Below are 25426 nucleotides of genomic sequence, written 5' to 3'. Positions count from 1 at the left end.
CTATTTGATTACATAAGGCCTAATGGTATTCCAGAAAGTGAATCCAAAGACTATAAGTCCAACAATAGTTCCGGTACCTCTCCAAACATCAGCAAAATAGATACTTCTCAAGGATGCCATATTATGGTTGCAACATTGATCATAGTGCTTATTAAGGTCTTGAGCGAGATCAGCGTAACAAGAATTATTTTCCACAATTTCAAGGCTAAGTTTGTTTACCATATTGGCAACTGCTTCATTACTTCCTAACTGATTAGCTATAATCTTTTCTTTAACCAGCAAATCCACATCTTCTCTGGTGTCGATAAGATAATCCAATAGCAACATATAGTTGCATGTGTAAGCTTCAAATGGATAATGACATTGCTCCAATGCCATGATGTTTCTGAGAAGGCCTTCAGTTCCATCATCTATCGTGATGCTTGGGAAATTCAACAAAGGTTGCATACGTTCCAAGCACCAAAAGCATTTCAAGCATGGTAACCAATTTAAGAGCCATAAGCAAGTGAAGCATGGACATTTATCCAAGGGCTGACACTTCTGGAAATTTACGTCAAGGGGACCTTCCTTGTCATTCTTTTTGAATACCACTCCTGCAGCATGTAGCTTTGTTGCACTATATAGATCACATCTCTCTTCGAATTTTAATTTTGACTGTGGGCGACGAGAATATCTGATCAAATCAGTGAAATGTTTTACTTCATTATTCTCAGCTAGTGTATTCTTGATATAAAAAGTAAAATATTTTCTGGCAAGCATAAAAAATGAATTATCGCTATTTTGTTTTTGGGAAAATTTCTTATGCAACTCCTCGAGAATGAAGAATGGAAGCTGATTCTCAAGTAATATCAAGTCTGCCTGTATATGGCAATTCAACAATGGTTTACTTGACATGGAATCCTTTTTATCATCAGCTCTCAAGAAAAGCTCAATGATAAAGTTGGAATCCAATAAAACCATTTTCACGAAATCTTCACTACTGATATCAAAGATCTCTTCGTAACAATGACGTATCTTTACTTCACTTTCTTCAATGACCCTTGCTATTTCTTTTTGGCATTTTCCAGTTCGATAACAAAACTCCTTCAAGTATCTCACTTTCAGCTTTTCCATGTCCCTCACTTCTTCTTTACCGTGGTGAAAAGGGCCTATTGAGATAAGCTTTGGACTGTAGGCTTCTTTATTTATTTGGCGAAGATTCTTAGGGACCCTATAGATGCAACACTCGGGCCATTGGGCTGGCTCCACGACCAGTGGAACATCAATGATCAGCTCTTCGCACATAAGATCACTTTCCGTGACTATTCGAATGTCAACCATCGACTCTTCACACAAGATCATTTTTAAGTGAACCAGTAGCACTAGTCAGCTCCATCTTCATTAATCTCCAAGTTCCTTTTTTTTCCTAATAACACAAACAATAATGACTAGCACTATAATGGATTTTTCTTTTTCTTTTTTTTTTTTGGTGGAAAGCTCAATTAGTGTTATAACATAGAAAATGGTAGAGTTACAAATTATTTTACAACATTTTTTACAAATTGCTGATGTGGTGAATGATTATTGATAAATAAAAAAGTGATGTTAATGGTAAGTTTGGATAATAACTAATAAGAATTGGCCACATCAACAAATTGTAAGAATATTGTAAAATAGTTTATAATTATAACATTAGTCAACTAACAAAAGAGGAAAGAGAGATTAAAACCCTAGTTTTCTTTTAAAAAAATGGGTCAATGGGACTGAATTGGTCAATAAAGACATCATTAATTCTACATCTTATTCCAAGAGGAACGATTTAAAATAGCTTCAATTACTATACCTTTTTTAGGACTCATGGGTTGATATGCTTATCTTCAACACTATTTCATATTAGGTATTTTCATCTTTGCAAAAAAAATTTAAAAGGCACTAGAGCGATCCTCTCTTGAAGATATTCAATTATACAAGAGAAAAACACATAATATAATTAGGAAAATGAATTTAAAAACTTATCTAAAAAATTAATAAACAAACATTTATTGTCTTAAGAAAAAGTGTAATTGTGCTTATAGGAAACTTTTCCTATTAACTGTACCATTTGTATATTATACGATTAACAATAAAACATTAAAGCTAAAAAGATTTTGTTATAGCAGAATGATTTTAGTTTTTAATGCAGGCAACACAATTTTCAATACACTACTTCATGTGAAATTTGACACATAATAATTACAACATGATGATATGTACATTTTCTTGCGCCAAGGAATGTAAAATTTCAAGCTCATTACAAAACTCTTCAATAATTAAGTAACTTTATATTGGGAAGGTACATGATCGAATTCGAGCAAGAAAATATTTTTCTTCTTAAATATTTTAATTTGAGAGTAAATGAATTTATGAAAAAAAAAAAAATTGAGAGTAAATGGAGAATATTATAGTATCAAATAATTGAAGCAATATTTAGTAAAAGTCCTTACACAATTGAACATTTGAATTTTCTTGAAATTAAGCTCGGACTTCTATCGGGCCTGCTCTTGAATGTTTGACAAAAACTACTCATATATGATACACATTTAATCAATAACTATTAATAAATACAATTTTAAATTAGATATTTTTTAGAAAAATTATCCAATTCAATTAGAACTTATTTAGAGGATAAAAACATAATTTAGCCAGATTTTTTTAGTGTTACTTTTCTCTATCCAGAAATATGATGAATTCAAAATAAAAGTTTAAACATACATAGCTTATTACTATTTGTTACACTAAAAACCAAATTAATTAATAATTTAAATGGATGACATGAAAACACTGGATTTTCAAAAAATTATGTTGCAATATAATTAGAAGATGAACCATAAGTCAAAATTTTTCATTTTATATTATTATAAAAATATGGATATATAATATCATATTCAAAACTATATAAACTAAAAAAACTTTGTTTGTTTCGACTTTAAAGTTTTATAGAAAATGAGTTACTTTTCAAAAACTATTTTCTATAAAATTGTTTCATTTTCCAATGTTTGGTAACAATGTTAAATGTGTTGGAATGTTGGAAAACAATCTTCCAACTTTCCTTATTTAGCTTATCATAAAATATAATTAGTAAAAAACAATCTCTATTTATGTTGACCAAAAATAGTTTTCTTTTAATTCATTTTTTCTAAAGCTAACAAATACTAAAAAATGAAAAAAAAAAAATATATATATATATATATATATATATTTTTTTTCACACAAGATTTTCCATTAAAACAACATAGTGTAAAAGTCAAACCAAACATTAATATTGAACAAACATATCCTAAAAGAACCGAACCAGACAAATTAGACCAACATTTTGAGCCAAGATATAGAAGAAGATAACAAAATTGATTATTATGCTATGCACAATAAAAAAAGGTTTTGACTTACCTCTAGTACTTTTTTAACTGAAATCTCCTTTTGTTTTAATGAGAAACAGTCATATCACCGACTAACTAAATAAAATGTAGAAATTAAAAATTATCATCACTTGCCATTGTTATTTAAAACAAAAGAAGATTTCTAATTAAAAAAAGTACTGAAAATAAACCAAATTCATAAAAAAATACTTCCCCTCACGTGCAGTGGTTGAAATAGAAAAACTATTAGGGAACCAAGCTAAATAAAAAAAAAATAATTAATTCAAAAAATAATATATATATTTCACATGATTTAAAAATATATCAAGTTAGCCTTCACATAACTCATATAATTTGTTTTTTCAACCCGTTAGCTTATAAACTATGAACTACATTTTAAATTATATTGAGCAGTTAATATTTGTAAAAAATAATTAGATTATGATTTCTTGTTAAATAAATTAGAGATCACATAGGGATGGCAATTTTTCCCCGCCCTACTTGACCCGCCCCTCCCCGCTTTGCCCCGTGCAGGTTTTCCCCGCCCTGCAAAGGTGGTGGGGCGGGGATGGGACGAGATTTTAGACCTGCACCACGAGGCAGGGCGGGGATGGGTTTACACTTTTTAGACCCATCTCATATTCACTTGTTGAATACAATAAAATCTATCCTAACACAAACTCTTGAAAAACTTTGCAAGAAGAGAGTTTATGGCAAGTAGACTTTGACAACCTGTATTTCTGAAACACTTTAAACAAAACTCATCAAAACATCTTTGTGTGAAATAGAAATAATAGATTGCATACAAATAATAAGAAGCATGTGTATAAAGGGAGAAAAGAAACAACACATGAAAGGATAGGTGAAAGAAACAACATACATCAACATAAAGAAAGAGATAAGTACAATGTATGTCATAAATGGTCACAAGACCTCATGTACAAGAACAATGTATCTATAAAAGAAAGAAAAGAAAAGATACATAACATCCTCACTATATCCCTCAGCACTCAACAACACTCCGCCTAACCAAATGACCTATACTAACTCTCCCCCTAAGAATGACTACTCTCATATCCAAAACTACTCCCCCTTTTTGTCACGAATGACAAAAGGTAATAGTGTCAAGTAGACATCTCATCGGTAGAGCTAGCATCTCCATCATCATCATCTGAAGCATCATCGTCATCACTGTCATCATCATCCTCATCCTCAAAAGCCACAGGAGGAGGTAGTGGAGGAGAAGCCTCAGAAGCAAAACCACCCATGGACAGCTTTCGCCCTGCTATACGACTGACACGAATGTTCACCTGATACAACTTCGTAGAGAATGTATCAAAGCGAGCATCCATGCGCTGCAATTGCGCCATGATGTCTCTAAGAGCCACATCACCCGAAGAAGAAGAGGGAGCGGATGTGGGTCGAGCAGAATGAGATGGGTTCGGATGGGAGGGAGGTGCAGAATCCTGCTGTCGCGACCTAAACTATGCCTCACTACGTTTTACAGTAGTGGCGTTTATGGCACACATGAAAGTGAAGGGGTTGGACGCGGGAAAAGGGACAAAAAAGTGGCGTAAAATCCTCGTGATAGCAGAAGGAAAGATGAGCTTACCACGGGACACCGAATCCTGAAAAACATCTATCAAAGACAAAATAAAGTGGGAGGGGAAGTCTATGGTAAGATGCTCAAGAAGGGATAACAAGAAACGAGCACGAGACTCTGTAATGGAGTTGTAGTGCGAGAGAGGATAAAGTACAAAGGCCATCACCATGTTCAAAAACCACAGGCCCTTTGCAAAGGCCGAACAGTAAGTGAACTGGCGCTCACCCCACTCCGAAAGACGCTCATAGAAAGCGGACATGAGCTTATCCTTGGACACAGTCCTTAGACACTCATAGGAAGGATAGTCAGGAAACTCTATCCTAGGAACCCTAAGCACATCCGCAACAAGTTGCGATGTGACAAAAATAGAAATACCTCTGACACGAGTAACGAAATGAGGTACGGAATGGCTAATCCTGTGCATGTTGGAGTAGAACTCCTGAATCAGCACGAGAGGACAAATGAGAGGCTCGTCACAAAGAGACTCCCATTCCTGACTGTGAATGACAGTGGGAAGGTCGGTGTCAGCAAAATGACCTAAAATAACTTGGCGCTCCAAATGAATGCGTCGTCGAGAAAAGTTCTCCGAAAATGCCTTGTGGGCATCATCATCACGGAATCGAAGAGAAAGAGGTGCATGATCATAAGATGAAGAAGCACCGGAACAAAGAGGGTTCCAAGCCAGAGTAGATTTATGCTTAGGTGCCATAGACATGACTAACGTAAACAGAAAGAGAGGGAGAGAGAGGAAAAGACAATCAGAAAAGTCCCAAAACAGTTCACAATAAGAAGAATATGTGAAAAGAAGTACATATGCATGGAGAATGCATGAACATGTGACGTGCAAAGTAAATACATCATGGGCTCAGCCCAATCCAATCCTATCAGCACACAAAGAGATTGCACATATCAAAATGCATGATAATACTGTTATAATGCAAATGTAATGCAATGCATGAAGTTTTTAAGATCAAATCTTCAAAAACTAACTCAAAATTTCAACAATATCTCATCAATTTTGAAAAAACCCAAATTTGAAAAAAAAAAAAATCCCAAAACTTAGGTTTCAAAAACATGAATGCATGAAATGCAAGAGAATAAAAGCTTACCACGTGAAGAAAAGCTTGGTGAAGCTTGAAGAAACCTTGTAGAACAAATTTGAGGGGAAGAAGAGAGTGTTTGGGAGAGAAAACAAAGATCAATCGAGAGAGATATCAAGAAAATGACAGCCGGATCGCACGAGGAGCTTAAATAGAACCTTTAGTAAATCTCGACAGATGAGGTGTCGAGGTGGTGTCGAGGAATCTATCGAGTAGGTGTCGAGAAAAACAACATCGACAGATTATGTGTCGAGAAGCTATCGAGGAATAGAAACACCAGAAGCAAGAGATGAATCTTGATCGATCCACCAAGTGTCAAGAAGCTATCGAGGGGATAGAAACTATCTCGATCGATCCACAAGGTATCGAGATGCTAGCGAGATTGTGATAAGAAAAAGTTAAGAAAGCTCGACAGATAGTTAGCTATCAAGGAGGTGTCAAGGAGGTGTCGAGCCAGCTTTTCAAAACAGTTTTTCGAAAAGAGAAAAACACAGACATGAATGCAATCAAGCATGCAACTCAACCAATGATCCAATCAACATATTATGCTCTCAAAAATATCTCTCAACAAAGATTTTTAAGCACATGGATCAAAAACACACACACACACACTAAACAAGTCTAACCAATTTTATATTCCAAAAACAAGTCAAGACAGTTTAGTGAGTATACATTAACACATGTAAAACCTTGTGATGGCCAAATCACATTGTACCTGCACATGTATCAAGAGTAGCAAATAATATTGCGTGTTGTGTGTAAAAAACATCGCAAGATTGCATAAGTGTATACATGTTATGACGATTTGAGATATGAGAAAATCACTTTAACTCACACACAATCATAACTGGTTGATGGGGACTTTCACCTTCGAGGTACATCCTATAATTCCCACATCCCCTAGAATACACGCTTGCAATCATTTTTAAAGCATTTTTTATCTTTTTGCTTTTGATTTTTCTTTGCATATTCTTTTTTTTTAAGCATATCATGCATGGGCATATAAGAGAGAGAAAAGAAATATCCAATGATATTTGACATTCCAATTTTTCTATGCCTAACCACACAAATGTCATTGACACTGCACTTTTGTTATGCCAAAGCATACAGGTATCATATTATGATTGGCGGGTAACAGTGGTGAGATGGTTATTTATGCCTTTCTCTTAGGATTTTCTAGTCCTTCCCGTCAAAAAGAGTGATATGAGTGTTAAGTACAAGAGATAACTTAATCTTACTCATCACAAACAAGAGCCATAAAGCTCACTTGCTTAGTTATGCATAGAGATACTCATCTAAGTTACAAAAGATACAAAGTTTAGAAAACATTGTTTCAATAGCCATCCAAGGTACACAAGTACCAATGTACACAAAACACACACTGTTTTTGTATTTTTCTGATTTTTCAATTTTTTTTAAATTTTTATATGAAAAACAAAACAAAGCAAAACTGAAAAATAACCAAAGAAAAACATGTTAAATAGCCAAAGCATAGAAACTAGACTGACTTAAAACTTGAAAGCAAAATACATAAGTAATGCACATACAAAAACAAGAAAAGAGAAAGAAAAGTGACAAAATCACTTGGAGCCATTTTCCTTCCACACCTTAAAAGAACCTTTCCTTTGATTAAACCCTTGAACCGGCGGTGAGGGGGAAGAATTAAAACCATTCAAGTTCAAATGGAACATGAGGGCTTTGAGAAGATTTCCAAGGGGAGCAAGAGAGGATTGAAGCTAATTCTGATTCCCAGATGCTATCATGTCGTTGCTCTGTTGAGTGGCTAGCCACTTATAGCAATTTGGTCGAGTATGACCGGTAATTCCACAATGATGACAAAGATGCTGCTTCTTCTATTTAGACTTTTGAGAGTTAGCATTTTTAGCCCTAGGGTTCTTAACTTCATTCTTATCTTGCTTAGGGGGTGCTCTTAAGATAGATTTACCTTTGTCTAAGTTCTCATTAGCTAATTCAGTTTTAACCTCATTGTTCTCAATTTTAACATTATTAGCAGAAGGAACAAAACCGATAGTACTAGTAGAAGCAATATTAGAGGAAGAGAAATCATACCCTAAACCTATTCGATCTGAAGCAGATTTCTGAATGCTGAGCATCTCGTCAAGCTTTTCACTTGAAGTCCTCTCCAATTGAGCTCTGACTTGAAACAACTCTACTTCAAGCTTCTTGGTCCTCTCAGCCAAGAAAGTGTTCTCGAACCTCAATGCTTCAATAGTCTGATTTGCCTCATCAAACTTTGTGGAAAGCTCCTCACGATCAAGTTCTACATCAATGAGCTTTTTGGTGGTTAGCCTATATAGTTTCTCATGCTTCTCAGAAAGCGTATACAGTTTCTCATAGGTTGTATGGATGTTATCTTGATCATCCATCTTCTCAAACTTGGATTCCACCAATTCCTCTTCTTTAACCACATCTTCAACAATCTCATCAGTAGGATTAACAGTGGCAGTGAAGGCATTCAAGATTTCGTCATCCTCATTGTCGAAATCATCCTCAGGCTCGGTGTCACTCAAAGTAACATCAAGTTTCTTGCTCTTCCCAATGCTCTTGAGATAAGTAGGGCACTCATGTCTCATGTGACCGAAGCCTTGACACCCAAAGCACTTAGGTCCTGTGGGAACAGTGTACTGACCACCTTCCTTAGCATCCTTCTTCCCTTTGTCTTGGCCTTTAAACTGAGAAGAACTGGATTGCCTGCTGTCCTTGTCGAAGCCCTTTCCATTTGCATTCTTCATAAACTTCTTGAACTGTCTAGTGATGTAGGACTTCATCTTGGAAGCTTCATCATCTGAAGACTCATCTATCTCACTGCTCTTGGCCTTCAGTGCCATGCTCTTGTCTTTACCCGTCTTGCCAATCCTTGTCAATCCTAGCTCGTTGGTCTGTAAGTTTCCAACTAGCTCAGTTAAAGGAATCTTGTCAATATCCATTGATTCCTCTATCGCCGTGATCTTGGCATGGAATCTCTCGGGTAGAGATCTGAGCACCTTCCTTACAATCTTGGGTTCAAAAATGGTTTCCCCAAGATTGAAGGCTGAGTTCACTATGTTCTTAAGCTTGGCATAGAACTCATCAAACGACTCATCCTCCTCCATCTTAATCTCTTCAAAGCTTGTAGTAAGCCTTTGAAGTTTTGAGTCTTTGACAGCCGTAGTTCCCTCATAGGTTGTCTGGAGGATGGTCCAAGCCTCCTTAGCAGTTTCAGTTAAGGATATCTTCTTGAACTCCTCATTGGTGACCGCACTAAACAACGCATTCAATGCTCTACTGTTGAAGTTTACCGCCTTGATCTTAGCGTCATTCCAGTCGGCCGGCGCTTCTGTAGGCTTAGTCCAGCCTATCTCCACAGCTTGCCACACTTTCTCATCTAAAGATTGTAAGAAAGCTCTCATGCGTACTTTCCAATATACATAGTTAGTGTCATCAAATAAAGGAGGTATTATTAACAACTGTCCTTTATCCATGACAAACAGGGGTCAATGGATCAATATAGCAAAGATTAAACCCTAATCAAAGTGTGTCTGCTCTGATACCACTTGATAGGCCAAAAATGAATTGACCCCTTGTGATTGAATTAATTGATTAATTAGTTAAGTTATTAATTAATCAAATTAACATGCAAAGGTGTGGTAGCACAAACAAATCACCAATAAACTAATTATGCAGTGAAAAATAAATGACATGATGATTTGTTTACAAATGGGGAAAACCTAATGGGATAAAAACCCCATGGGATGATTTTCAGGTCACCACTCTCGAAACTCCATTATTATCGCAACAAGCAGTTACAAGTAAAGGAATCCCAAGTACCTTACCAACCTACAGTTGAACCCTTATCCTAATATCCAATTAGATTTGTTCTGTAGTGACAGTTCCCCCTTTTGATGCATGGCTCCCCAGTACGTGACTAACAAATTGCGCGGATTCCAGTACGTGACTTCAATCACCAACTAAGAAAGTTGTTGGCTCCAAATTTCTTCAGTTCATTCACACAATAAAGATTAAGAAGATGCTTGGTTACAAAACCCTACGGTGCACATACACAGTAACTTTTTCAAGAGAAAGAGATGAACTAAGGGCAAGAACTTCGTCTCCGGTTACAATTTGCTTGAACAGAGTTTGTTCAATGCTTGTACAACTTGTGAACTCCTTGACGGCCCTTAAAATAATCATTTTATATGTTTAGGGTTAGGAGAAAAGAAGACCTAAACACAAAATCACGGATTCCAAGAAATCAGATCAGAATTTCTGAATTTCTTAAATCTCGACAGATAAGCTGTCGAGTAGGTGTCGAGCCATGGGCTGAATAGCTTCCTTAAACCTCGATAGATGTAGCTATCGAGACAGCTATCGAGATTTAATGAATTTGCACTTCTCAGCTTGTTTCTTGGACTGACTTGATGACTTCAACACTTGATCTTGAAACTTTATTTCTTGAAATATTTGAACACATCCTAGAACTACCCAATTATAAGTAAAGTGCGTTTTGTCAAAAGATTAGCCAATTACATAAAATCATAACATATGTTCTTAACATGTGAACCACATATGTCCTAACAAAAAGCACTCTTCTCAATATGTGGGTAATGTGGGTATATATAGTGTGGGTAGAGATAGGGTGTATCAGATATGACAAAATAGCAAAATAAAATGTTTTGCGGGTATCTAGCGGGAAGGCCTTACCCGCGAGACACTCGCGAAAACCAGCTGTCACCATCTGTCATGACTCTTCGCATTCCAGTCATGTGCTGAGCACATGCTTCACTTCGCGGGAAGGCTACTTGCGAGCTACCCGCGAAAACTTCTTTGTTCATCAATTTGCCTTGAGTCTTCACACTCTTTCTCACACATAACCCTTACAATGAAATCCCACAAATAATATAGGGTACATAAGATTGAATATAATTACAATCAAATTTGGCATGGAATTAAAGCCAACATAAAATAGTTGTAAATCACAACTTTACAAAATCCATTGTCATCAACATCATCAATTGACTTTAGAGCCATTAATTTAGATTTGTTTGTTTTGGGTAGGTCTAGCTCATAGGACTAAAGAGATCCTATAAGCTCATCAACAGGGATAGAGTCCACATCCTTTTTTTCAGTAATGACAGTCACTTTGGGTCTAAAGTCCTCAATTAAGGATCTACGTAACTTCCTAACAATCTTAAGTTGATCATAAATTTCACGCAAATTATATGCAAAATTAACAATATCATTAAGCTTAGTATAGAATTCATCAAAATTTTCATCATCAAACATTCTAATGCTTTCAAATTTAGTTGTTAACTACTGCAACTTATTAATTTTAACTGCCTTTGTGCCTTCATACATAGTTTGGAGAATTTTCCAAGTAGTATAATCAACCTCAACATTTGAGATTCTCCTGAATTCCTCCATAAAAACAACATTAGAAATAGCATTTATGGCTTTGCTATTAAAAGCGGCTGCCTCTTTTTGGGACGTTGACCACTCACTAACAGGAGTAGTCGATTTCTCCCATTTGTATTCAACAGAGTTCCACACTCTTTTATCTATAGATTTCAAAAAAGCTTTCATCTTTACTTTCCAATAGACATAGTTATTACCATCAAAGTGTGGAGGGATCACAAGGAAGTGACCATGTTCCATGACAACAGGAGTCAAAGATCAACTCTTAGATCAAGAGATCTAAACACAAGAGCTAACCCGCCCTGATACCACTTGTTAGTTTCTAGACTCCTTAACACAATATGTTTAACCTAATATTAAGCCAAGTTGATTAATAAGTTTGTTAATTAGATCTAGATTAAACCAATATGTATAAAACAGATATAATGCGGAAAAATAAAGAACACACAGATCTGATGACCCAAGAAAACCTAACCAGTAAAAAATCTAGAGATGATTTAACCTAGCTATCTTCAAAATAAAAACAGATCCACTATAAAAGAATGGAAGTCTGTACTATAAAACTTAGACCGCTAACATCCTATTGCTACTTCGTATAGAAAACTTACTACCACGACCACATGATAGCTCCGAGTCCACGGACTACTTCTTTCTTTAATCTGCAGCAACCACAAGTTCTCCAACTTGTGACTTTGAGACTCCACTCAAAGGTTTCAAATCTTCTTTAAAGTTCTTTATGCAGCAACTAAAGAGATCATCAAGTTTTTGACGTGAATCTTGATCTTGATAACTCTAAATGTGTGTATGAAGGTAAACACCTCTTAGATCTCACAAAAGATTTAATACACAACTCAATGAAAGACTTCTAAAATGTAGTTAGGGTTTTTCTTTTTATACTTGGAGTGAAACACAAAACCCTACACGTCATACGGGCTTGGGCTAGTTTAATAGTTCTGCAGAAAACTACTGATTCACGAAATTTGATCGATCAAGCCTTGTAGATTTTGAATAGTAATTCCTGCAATTACTCGATACCAAGTTTACATCAAATCATACTTTGAGCAAGCCTAAACTAAACTCTATGTTTTGATCATGGTTTACCAACATAATACACATTGAAGTTCTAATACATTAGTTCTTAAAGTCTTAAAACCTAACAGTTCCCTCGTGAGCTTTCGGTTGCTCTTGTGGTGTTTTGGAAATAAAAGTTTATAGTTATCATGTCCATTTTCCCTGTTACAGTGTTACTGTTATTCATAATATATATATATATATATATATATATATATATTTTTAAATTGACTTTTTTAGAATAACAAAGCTATCAAAACAATGCTCTCTGGACAACATCTACAAACTCTCGTTAGTGCGAGGCTGTTATGCTTAGTAGGAATTACTCTGAAAATGTGTATTACCCGCACTAGAAACAATGATATTATTAATAGCATTCGGTGGTAAACTGAAATAACAGAAAATAGAACATTATTATTATTGGCTTACAAACTTTTCTAGAATGCTGATACAACGTTTGTGCCAAAATAAAGAATAAAAGACCCTATTAGGTATTAGGAACAAGAGAGTATCAAAAGCTCAGACACAATGGACTGACTCTATTTGATGAGTTACATAAGGTCTAATGGTACTCCAGAAAGTAAATCCAAAGACTATAAGACCAACAACAGTTGCAGTGCCTCTCCAAAGATTGGAGAAATAGGTACTTCTCAAGTATCCCATATTATGGTTGCAGCATTGATCATAGTAATTCTTAAGGTCTTCAGCGAGATCAGTGTAGCATGAATTTTCTTCCACAATTTCAAGGCCAAGTTTGTTTACCATGGTAGCAACTGCTTTATTGCTGCCTATATCATTAACTATAATATTTTTTTCAACCAGCAAATCCACATCTTCTCTAGTGTCGATAAGATAATCCAATAGCACTATATAATTGCATACGTAAGCTTCCCTTGGATAATGGCATTGCTCCAATGCCATGATGTTTCGGAGAAGGCTTTCAGTTCCGTCATTTATCTCGAACCTTGGGATCTTCAACAAAGGTTGCATACGTTCCAAGCAGCCAAAGCGTTTCAAGCACGGTAAGCAATTTAAGAGCCATGAGCAAGTGAAGCATTGACATTTTTCTGTGCAAGGTGACTTCAAAAATTCCATGTCAAGTGCGTCTCCCTTTTTATCCAATTTGAATATCACTCCTGCCTCAGACAATTTTTTTGCAGTACATAGATCACGTATACCACCTCCAAAAGTATTGTGTTTGATCGGACAGTAGGAATATCTGATCAAATCAGTGAAATGTTTTACTTCCTTTTTCTCTTTTTTCTTGATACAGGAAGAAAAATAGTTGCAAGCCAAGTCAAAAAAAGAGGAATTTTCACTGTTTCCTTTGACAAAAATTTCATATAACTCCTCGAGAATAAAGAATGGAAGCTGATTTTCGAGTAATATCAAATCTTCTTGTATATGGACGTGCAACATTGGATTACTTACTATATAGTCGTTTTTATAATTTTCATTGTTCCTCAAGAAAAGCTCAATAATAAAGGTGGAATCCAATAAAACCATTTTCACGAAATCTGCGCTGCTGATATCAAAGATTTCTGAGTAACAATGGCGAATCTTTACTTCGTTTTCTTCAATGATGCTTGCGATTTCCTTTTGGCTTTTCCTAATTCGATAACAAAATTCCTTAAAGTATCTCACTTTCGACGTTTCCATTTCCCTCAGTTCAGGATCACCGAGATGAAAAGGACCGATTGAGATTAGCTTTGGAGTATAGGCTTCTTTATTTATCCTGCGAAGTCTCTTTGGAGCCCTGTAGATGCAACACTCAGGCCACATGGCTGGCTCCATGACTAGTGGAATGTCAGTGTTCAGCTTGTCGCACATAAGATCCTGTTTCGTGATTGGAATGTCAATGATATGATCTTTGCACATACCATCGTTTTCAAGCGAACAAGCACCAATAGAAGTCATCATCTTCATTAATCACCAAGTTCCTTTTTTCCTAATGACACAAACAATAATCACAAGCACTATAATGGAGTCATATTTTCTTTTTCTTTTTTTATAACTCAACTTTTATAATTAGGAATGAGAAATTTGAACCATAATTCTACTTATAAGACAATCAAATAATACCACACCACAACAATTGAAGTCTTTCACAATAACTTCAATTATCATACCATCTTTTACGTGTTTTTTTTTTGGGGGGGAGGGAAATTTTTTAAAAGCCACTAGAGCAAGCCTCACTCAAAGTAAGATATTCAATTTTACAAGTTTTAGACAACGGATGAGGCAACGGCCCTCTGCACAAAATAGGACAAGAAAAGAGATTGACATATTACCATTTTAAAAAACGTGTCAGACTCAAGGAACTCAAATTAACCCTTCAATAATAGTAACAAAATTTGGTGAAATAAAAATAAAATATTCAACCTTTTGATAGGGCTCATATATTATGGAATGATTTTAGTTTTTATTTTTGGCATCACAATTGTCAATAGAGTACTTCTATGTGAAATTTGGCACATAATAATTACATTATGATAATATGTACATTATCTTGAGCCAAGGAATTTAAAAGAGTCAAGCTCATTACAAAAATCTTCAACAATCTACAATATCAAATTAGAGCAAGAGAATAATTCACCTCTTAAAATTTTCATTTAAGACTAAAACGATAATATAGTATCAAATTTTTGAAGCAATATTTAGAAAATTCTTGACACAATGTGGAACATTTGTACTTTCTTGCAAGCTTGGACTATTAATAATTATATCTTTCCCTGGACTTTTATATATATATATATATATATGTGTGTGTGTGTGTGTGTATGTGTGCATTTAATTAATAACTATTAATAAATAAATAAATCGAATTGAAGACTTTGAAAAAGATACCTTCATAACTTATCTAATTAGATTGGAATTTTTTTAAGAAGATAAAATATAATTTATTCCGAATTTTTTTAGTATTATATTGATATATCAAAAAATATGATGGAATTTAAATAATTAAAACACATATAAGATATGTCCAAGTTACACTTGATGCAACTTGAGAAAAGTTGCACATTTTATGGGCTGTTAATTGTCAATAGATCTAACAGTGAGCAAAACATGATCTAATCATGTCATTAATTTGGATTAATAACATGGTTAAATAGTTTAGCCCTATTTGAAACTCTAAACACCAAATTGAAAAAAAATATTTAATGATTGGAAAATTTTAGATTTTAAAAAACTTATGTTTCAATATTATAAGATGAGGTCAACTAAAATTCAAATTTTCATTTTATATATTTTATAAATATCTTAACAAAACATAATCAGACCAAAATATTAATATAAACATATCCTAAACAACTGAACCAGACATGGATAACCCAAATTTGGAGACAATATATAGACAAAGGGTACAAAATTGATAGCTGTGCTATGCACAACCAAAAACGATACCCCTACAAGCAGTGGTGGAAATGTAAATTTTGATTTAACCTATATTATTTTTCATGTAAAATAAAATATTCTTCTAAAAAAACAAAAAAAAAAAATATATTTACATTTAGTCTTTATATAGCTCTAAATAATTTCTTTCTTCATCCACTCTGCTTATAAATTATATTCTTCTCCAAAAAAGTTTATAAATTATAAAATATCTTTTAAATCATAGTATGCACTACTAATATTTTTCAAACATCTAAAATCATTTTTTTTTTTTGTTAAAATAATATAGAGATCACACAATCAGAGGACACATATTAATAGTTTTAAAAATTTTATGAAATATATAAAATGTAATCAATTTGATATAATTTAGATTATAAACATCAATGTAACATGCCTAAACACATACAAGTATTAAAAAAAAAAAATTAAGTTTATTTTCCATTGATGGCGATACAATACAAATTTATAACTACTAACCAAAAAAAAATGGGATTTTATTTTCATCTAATATAAAGTAAAATAAAAAAATATAATGTCTATATCTCTAAGTTTTAAGTTCAAAATAAAAATAAATAAATAAAGATATTTATTTTTGGAAATAAAGAAGACTTCAATCAAGGAGATTTACTTATTTCTAATAATACATATTTTAAATATGCTTTGGCTTAATGAGTTACCTATGGTATAAGATTAATAAAGTAAAAAAGATGAATGAATCACATTCTAAAGAAAAAGTTATTTACAAAAAATTTATTAAAAGATCAATGTTTTGGACAACTTTATCTCAAAGTACAAAAATATAGTAATATAATGGGGCAAAAAAGTTCTAAATTTAAAATTTTTAGAAATTACCAAAATTATATATGGATACTAGTTAAAGGTGTGTGTTACATAATTTTTGTTATGAAATTATAGAATATACTTTTATTGATAGATAATAAATAAATGAATGATAATTACACAATTTAAAATTTCTGAGAGTGAAATTTGTGGCTCCAATATTTATAAATATAAAAATAATAATAATCATTGAAAACGAAAATCACCTTCTACACATACACACAAATTAAGTAGAAACTTTCCTTCAATTCAAAATAAATAAATAAATTAAAATCCCAAATTTCTAAATATTTAAAAAAATATGGTTGCAGAGTTAAGCAATGCGAGACCCACGTGAAAATTAAATTGCTCTTGAAAGCTAAGTTAATATTAAAATCAATATGTTAAAAGTAAATTAAAATTCGTACGTGTCAATCTATAAATGAAATGAAATGTCAAGTTGATATCAGCATTTAACAAAATAAGATGTATATGTAGATTAATTAATATACTAAGCATTAAATTAGTATCAATATAAATTATGAGAGATCTTTTTCTAGCAAAAAAATATATATAAAAAGTATGAGACCAATAACCATAGTATATATTTATATAGAGAGCACCAAATTTACAAATTATTAGAAAATAAAACTTTAATTTAAAAACAGGCATATTAGCAATAAATAAGTATTTTTCATATACATTACGAAAATGTATAAGTAAAAGAAAAATTAGCGAAGGGTTTGATCCAAATAATTTTGAAGTTGTTCTTGTTAGGTCATTAGCAACATCCACTAGTAGAGTATCAAAAACCATTAATATATATATATATATATATATATTCCTATTCACTATTAGATTATTGTACCATGGATTTCACAAGCGTCATATTGTCTTTCTGTTCAATAAGCAAATAAAAAATTATAAAAATAAAAAGAAGAGAATTACATACCTAAATTACGTTGATAGGTAGAGACTGTAGAGTACGTTTAAGAAGCGACCTTGAGGAGGAAGGATGATGAATTTGACTACACCAAGAAAACTCGAGAATATATAAAAGTTTCATTAGATATAAAATTAAAAATTTCAATGAATTTAGATTTTTAATCAATTTAAAAATTATAAGAGAATGATAATTATTGATTAATGGTGAAAAGAATAGATTGATAAGATGAATAGGTGACTATTAAAAAAGGAAAAAGCTGTACTCATCATATTGACACCTTTGAAACCTTTGAACGTGAATTAGGTGTCAATATGTTGAGTATATAGAGACATAAAGCATACATACATTGTTATAAGAATTAAAAAAAAAAAAAATCTGTTAAGAAAATCTTGATAAAACAAAATACATTTTATATATAATTAACGGTTAAGAAAAAGTTGACAGGAACCAAAAGTGTATATAAAGGTGTGTTAATAAATTGTCAGTAAAATTAATAGTTAGTAAAAAGGGGAAGAGAAGAAGAAGAAGAAGAAAAACTAATAAACCTCAATATATAATAGATTAACCTTATTAGAAAAGGAAAAAAAAAAAAAAAAAGAGTGAAAAGGTAAAGCTGATAATATAATTAAAGGAAAATTGAAGAAAAATTTGATATCAACAATCAAGTTGTTGTTTTATCCATTTAGTCAAAAAAAATAAAAATAAAATAAAAAGAAGTTGTTTTATCCACACAAAAAAAAAGTCTACAATTTCGTGAAACTATTTTGCAATTAAACAAGATAATATGATATGGTAAATTAACAGTGTAGGAATTGATAAATAGTGACACCTCAATTTTCAAATTATGTCATTGTAAAATCATATATAAATATTAAAACCAAAGACAAGAAAAAATTAAATTAAATTTCAAAATTGAAGTGTAATTTTGTGTCAAGTGTCAATTACATGGGTTGTTTTCTTCTTGTTAAACTTACAATACTAAACTCAGGATTTCCAGAGTAATTTCTTAGGGCCTACTGAACAATATGATCTAATTTATCAGAAATTCAAATAGGCAAAAATTTAAAATAATTTCCTCAAAATTATAAATTCTAAATAATTCCAAGTCTTACCTAGCAAATAGGCCCAGAAACAAATGCTTTTACCCTTGAGACTTGAGAGCACCACTTAAGTACACACTTACAGAATTGCTGTCTTCTTGCAATCCTATTTATAGACCTCTCTCTCTCTCTCTCTCTCTCATATGTACATACAATTACAACTGATACAAGCACAAAACACGTTTAGACAACGTAATTTTCACAAGTTTACAAACAAAGATTCTTAGCTTGTTTACAGTCCTACTGCGGCAGCTTTTTGTTTCAAAAAGCAAAATCAATTACTCTCACATTTACACTGACTTTCAATCTGCAGAACATTCTTAGCTTGTTTACACAGTCTTATTGCGGCTACTTTCCCGGTTTAGAAAGCAAAAGTCAATTATCCAAAATTAGTAAAATATTTTATATTTACTACATTGTGCTTGCAAACTAATGTATCAATAATTACAAAAAGACAGTTAAAATATTTATTTATAAGATAGTCAAACTTCACCAATTTTTATATTTTTATTATCATATTAATTTGGTTAGAGTGATACTTATCACATTTACAGAGACTTTCAATCTACACCATGACCGTGAGTTTAAAAACAAAAGGCATACGTTCATGAATGTCTATATTAACCACAATGTAACAAACTAACAAATTATTTCAAGATGATATCCCTAGCTAAACAATTTTCATGATTGGCGTTGGTTTTATTTAGCCTTATTGCGTAAAGCTGTCTTTCAAGTAACTGAAATCGATGCTACATGATCAAGGCAGGGATATATACCAAATTAATTATTTTCCCATGTGTAACACATTGCACTTAGACAAGAATCAGTGGCGGACCTACTTGTGGGCTGGGCCCCCCCCCCCCCCCCCCCCCCCCTCTTTTGAAAAACCACAGATTAGCCTTGAAATGTAAATTACACAGAAGTTTATAATTTTGTCCTCGATATGTATATTATGGCCCACCTCCCCCAAGATACTTTTCAAATTGACCTATGAAATCCAAACAAAAAGCTTACCTGACCATTACTGCATTCCATTTGCCCAAGAAAAACAAAAACCTTGAGACAATCCTTTGGACAATTCACAAAACCGGATAACAAAAGAAATTTTAGACAAACCATTCACAAATTCAAATAACAAGAAAAACCTTTGGACAAACCAAAAGTACCAAAAAAAAAAAAAAAAATCACAAATCCAGTCTAAACATAAAAAAATAAATACTAACAACACAACAAATCACAAATTTTTGATCTGATTTTTTCTTCTCTTTGATATCCCTCATCTCTCTATCTCTTTACGTTGTGGTGTGAATTATGAGGCTGGGCAACTGCTCTGCCTTTCTTAATTTTTAAGTGATAAAGGTGGAAGCTTTTAATTCAAAAACTATTAGTGAGAATGATCATAAGTAGCCACGATATCATCAGGTTATTGACAATCCAATATAAGGGGTACACCATACCTATAGTCCTTTTTAGTTAGAACAAAGTTATTAGTAATATAGATTAATGTGCTGTGACTACTTCAAGACACACCTAAATTATTAAAATTTCTTCTCTCGAAAAAGAATTAATATTAAAATATCATTTATGGCTCTTGCTAAATTAATGAAAAACGTTTCTATTATTAGTATTAAAAAAAGGGGAAACGATAATCTTTAGTTGTCAATATATCATTATAATGATATTATTATCACGTATACAATCTGCAGAACATTCTTAACTTGTTTACACAGTCTTATTGCGGCTACTTTCCTGATTTAGAAAGCAAAAGTCAATTATCCAAAATTAGTAAAAAAAATTTATATTTACTACATTAAGCTTGCAAACTAATGTATCACTAATTACAAAAAAACAGTTAAAATATTCATTTGTAACATAGTTAAAACTCACCAATATTTATATTTTTATTATCATATTAATTTGTATGCTGTATGTAATAAAATTTGTAATAATTTGTTTAATGTGATACTTGTCACATTTACAAAGACTTTCAATCTACACCATGACCATGAGTTTAAAAACAAAAGGCATACGTGCATGAATGTCTATATTAATTACAACGTAACAAACTAACAAATTATTTCAAGATGATATCCCTAGCTAATCAATTTTAATTTCATGATTGGCGTTGGTTTTATTTAGCTTCATTGCGTAAAGCTGTCTTTCAAATTGATGCTACATGAGCGAGGCAGGGATGTATACCAAAATTGGTTATTCCCACGTGTAACACATTGCACTTAGACAAAGAATAATCAATTGGGACAAATACACAAAACCTAAAACGCTTCTTGACCACAACTGTCACCCCCCAAACCCCAAAGAGTCCAAAGCATGAGAAAGACGTCTCAAGTACCTGTAAATTTTTTTCTTTTTTCTTTTTTGACAATTCAATCAACATAAATCCTAACAAGTGCCAACATCAAGAATCATCATGATAATCTCATAGCATATACTCTCAGAGTAAATCAGAGCTCTAAGCATTAATTACAGGAACCATTGGCCACAAAAGAATAGATGTCTGAATAAAACAATTACATAACAACAGCTTGTCCCATCAGTGGAAATACAGTCATAACCACTATAATATACAAAAGAATTAATCAAGTCTAGTCTAAGATGTACACCATCTAATATATCCATTACAAAAATTTAGCCTCCATCAGTAGTTAGTCTAACTACTATTAGCCACCAAAAAGTTGTCTCAAAAGATTGTAGCCTACTCTGAAAAGTTTATAAAAATAATAGAATGAGATAAAGCCCAGTAAGTAGCATATTAATGGGGGTGGGGGAAATGCAAGTTTCATCTTTAATAATAATAATATGACAAGAATGATTTAATAATGAAACATAAAGTTTCTTAAAGTAAATACCTTGAAACTATATACTATAATCTGTGAGCACTAATAATATAATTCCAAAGTCATAATATCTAATATAAGATAAATTATCATAAATCTACCATACTATCACATAGACCGGTCAGGGGATCCACCCATTCACAACTGGCATCATATTGTCCTCTCTGGTATGCAGACTCTTGGCCTCATGAACAGTAGCCTCACCTATACCCTCAAGGTTTTTCTCTCCCCCCATGGGCAGTAGAGAGAGCGCGTCAAATAAGACCTCTCTTGCATGTGGTCTCTTGGCTCCATGGGCAGCAGCCTCACCCACACACAATCAAAGAACTTCTTCCCCCCATGGATAGCAGGGAAGAACGCGTCATCCAAAGTGAAAGGGTACTGACCTAGATTTGATTCCATTGTCACAAAGACCACGGAAACCAAATCAGGTGATCACCAGAAAATCACACATGGCATGATGTTAAAACAACTCACAGGTTACATTACTTTGAAACACATAGTTCATATCCAGGTAGTTTCAAAAAAACCTTAAATAATCTAACTTCTACAAAGTTTGTAAGGTTTTCAACTTCATTCTTGTCAAGAGATTTTAATCAATTTCCCAAATAATACAAGACAGGATAAGCATCTTTAAAATTTTCAATATACCATAAAATCAATGATTTTCTTATCAAAGATTAAATAAAAGATGCTTATTTTTCCATATCAACAATTCATGCATTTCCCCAAATGCAATAATAAATATGATGCATTTCCATATATAATCATATATATATTAAGGTTACGACACAATAATTTTTAGGAAAATATAATTTCCATAGGTAGTTTCCAAAAGTGTGTCTAACCCAAAAACATTTATATAACATGGTTATTTTTCAAAATTCCATTAAAAAGCTACTTATCTCGCAACCGCAAAATCCTAATTCTCCAAGCTTCAAGGGGAGATTAGCTAGAACCTAAACAATGTCAAGCAAATCTATCACAATGAGCACAAAGCTTGAAATTGTATCTAACTACAAATTAGGAATTGCCAAGTAAGAACTCAATTAGGCAAGCCTAGTATTCAACCTCACATGTAATGTATTCTACATCCAAAATTTCTCAAAACACTTTAATTTGCAAGGCATAGACTCCCATTTATACAGCTCATAAATCTTTCAAGGTGTCATATCTAACATCAAAACCTCCACACTTTACAAGTGCTTCCCACAAGATTTTTATAACATCATCAAGTGACCCATGACACCAAAATCATAATTTTCTCCAAGACAAACAATTTAAATCTTTAACTAGTTCCAAATAATCAATAAAAATTATATTCATCATCTATCACATATTATAACTCAAAACCTCTAAATTTTCAGCATAATAAGCCTTAGATAGCCATCATTGTAAAAATCATGAACTCACTCATCAAATACATCCACCAAGACCAAAACCCATACATATAAACACATGAATATCATTTCCAAAGCTCTTAAATCACATGAATAACATTATTAAAACTTGGGTAAAATAACCTCAAACAAGAACATAATACCCATCAAAAAAAGATTTGAACTTTTACCTTAAATAAAATGATGAAGATGCTTTGGAGTTCCTAAGTATTTTTCCGGTGATCTTGCCAGAAAAATGATGGTGAGATGGTGTGTTTTGGAGTGGAGGCTGGCAGGTGAGTGTGTGTGTGTTTCAGTAAAATGAAAAGAGAGAAAATGAATGAAAGAAAAGAGAGAGCCGGCCAAAAGAGAGAAGAGATGTGGGTGAAATTAAGTGGATGAGAATGATGGGTAGTGGGGTTAGGTGGGGGCACACGTGGTCCACAAAATGCTGACTTACATTTTTTTTTTTTTTTTAACTGACGGGATGTTACAACAACTTTTACAGCTATTTATTATTTTTATATAGACTCATCACTATTTTTCTATTATTTACAATTAATCACATTAAAACTGTAACAAAAATTTTGTTCACAAATTTTCTCAAAACTAATGGGGGTCACCTCGCCATCACCAAACCTGATTTACAAAGTCCAATCCATTCCAGAACTACAGTTGGGATCAATTCTTCCTAACTAAACTATGTACCAAACGCCTCTTTCAAGACAATTCTCAGCCCAAATCTTTCCCCAAAAAAAACTAACCTAAGGGCAGGCTAGTCCATGGACATGTAATTATTCTATCCTCGACATTGATGAGCGAGTTAATTCTTTGATGCAATAGATTACTGTTCCTTGTCCAAACCACTTTCTTCTCTAGTTGGGTAGTACTGTAAGATTATAAATTCCATATAGGAGAAAACCTGTCTTTTCAGTGACTATCTTACCACTTTCTTTTGCTTTATTATTGAAAGTTTATCTATGTGGATATATAGATCTCAAAATGAAAATATCCTATATGTGTTTTGACAGAACAATTTTATAAATTTGAAGTGCAACATCTCAAGGAGAATATATTAGGCACAACTTCACTTTGAACTAATTTAATAGTGGTACAATATTCTATATGAAATCTTCTTCTTTATCTTTCTGATAAGTTCCACTCACCACTAAAATAAAAAATAAAAAAACTGGGTCACTTCTACAACATTAAAAAATTTGCTGCGTGAGCGTATATATTTGCCTTTGATCAGTATTACTACATATTAAATAAAAATGTGGCCATAGCGTGATTGGGCATGTGGGCCTTCCTGGGTATTATATTCCAAATACCAAATGATTTTTGCAAAGAGAAACCATCTTCAATCAAGAAAGAGGAATTCTCACAATTTTTGGCTTCTAGAAACAATAAAAACTCACCGAGTGTTTCATTCAAGTTTGCTAGACATAACTGAGTATCCCAGTTTTCATCACTGCATATCTCTTAGAACTTAAATTGAGATAATATTATGAAGGAAAATTAATTGGAGTAAAGAAGGATATTGAACTGTCTTATTAACTTAGGGTCCCATGCCTGATATGTAAGCTAGTTACTCAGAATTATTTGCTTTGATAAGGTGAAGAAAATTCCATTTGCTATAAAGGACATTGTTTTGGTTAAATGAATTATTGGGTGACATAAGTTAGTTTATATCGGTTGAGGTTCCTCCTTTCCTGTCTATTCGTGTTTAATCTTCCTTATTTGCATATAAAAAACCAATGGTAATCATTATTAGACAACTTAAAAAACATGAAAACAATAATAATAAAGAGGGAAAAAAAAAAAAAGACAATTCATGCATCAGACGCTAAAGAATAAAGAACCATATTTAATTTGGAAATTGTACATCTATAATTTTAGAGACTATATTTTGGGTGGAGTAGCTAACTTTAACAAATTTAATATAGCCAAAAATGGATGTCTCCATCTCTTTCCTTTTATTCTTCACATGTATACTTTTGTACCAATACAAACAATCTCAAAGTTTTCATCTTCCTTCTAATATAACAAAATTGGGCTACATTCTTACCCTTCTTTTTCCTTTTCTTGGAGTAGGACTTTGGCTAAGATGATAAGAGAAATAAAAATGAAGAGAAACTATATTCCCCTGAACAATGAAGTACTTGTAGTTTGATTTCTCAATTGATATCTTACCCATCAAATTATATATTGTTGGTGCAAACATAATAATAATGGAAATAATACAAAGAGAAACTAAATAATACACTAAATATTATTAATTTGAAGAGATGAACACAACATTATTTGGACTGAGGCGCTGCACTCGCTCTTTTTAAGGAGATTCAAGCCCTTGGTTGGTTAATCTTTGTAA

General features: G+C 32.7%; 2 protein-coding genes across 2 annotated transcripts; both read right to left on the bottom strand.

Moving 5' to 3' along the window:
* Positions 1-1320, bottom strand: LOC115985055. Its single transcript, XM_031108026.1, has 2 exons — positions 806-1320; positions 1-673 (listed from the first exon to the last, which is right to left on the bottom strand). Exons 1-2 carry the CDS (start codon positions 1318-1320, stop codon positions 1-3), a joined length of 1188 nt encoding a protein of 395 aa, XP_030963886.1.
* Positions 1321-13079: 11759 nt separating this feature from the next.
* On the bottom strand, positions 13080-18911 carry LOC115985054 (putative UPF0481 protein At3g02645). The gene is made up of 3 exons (XM_031108025.1): positions 18834-18911; positions 17728-17803; positions 13080-14536 (listed from the first exon to the last, which is right to left on the bottom strand). Exon 3 carries the CDS (start codon positions 14484-14486, stop codon positions 13080-13082), a length of 1407 nt encoding a protein of 468 aa, XP_030963885.1. The 5' UTR covers positions 14487-14536; positions 17728-17803; positions 18834-18911.
* Positions 18912-25426: the final 6515 nt, after the last annotated feature.

The sequence above is a fragment of the Quercus lobata genome, chromosome 4, assembly GCF_001633185.2.
Source record: "Quercus lobata isolate SW786 chromosome 4, ValleyOak3.0 Primary Assembly, whole genome shotgun sequence".
Lineage (NCBI taxonomy): Eukaryota > Viridiplantae > Streptophyta > Magnoliopsida > Fagales > Fagaceae > Quercus > Quercus lobata.
The sequence above is the reverse complement of the archived record's forward strand: the minus strand, read 5'-3'. Positions and strand labels throughout refer to the sequence as shown.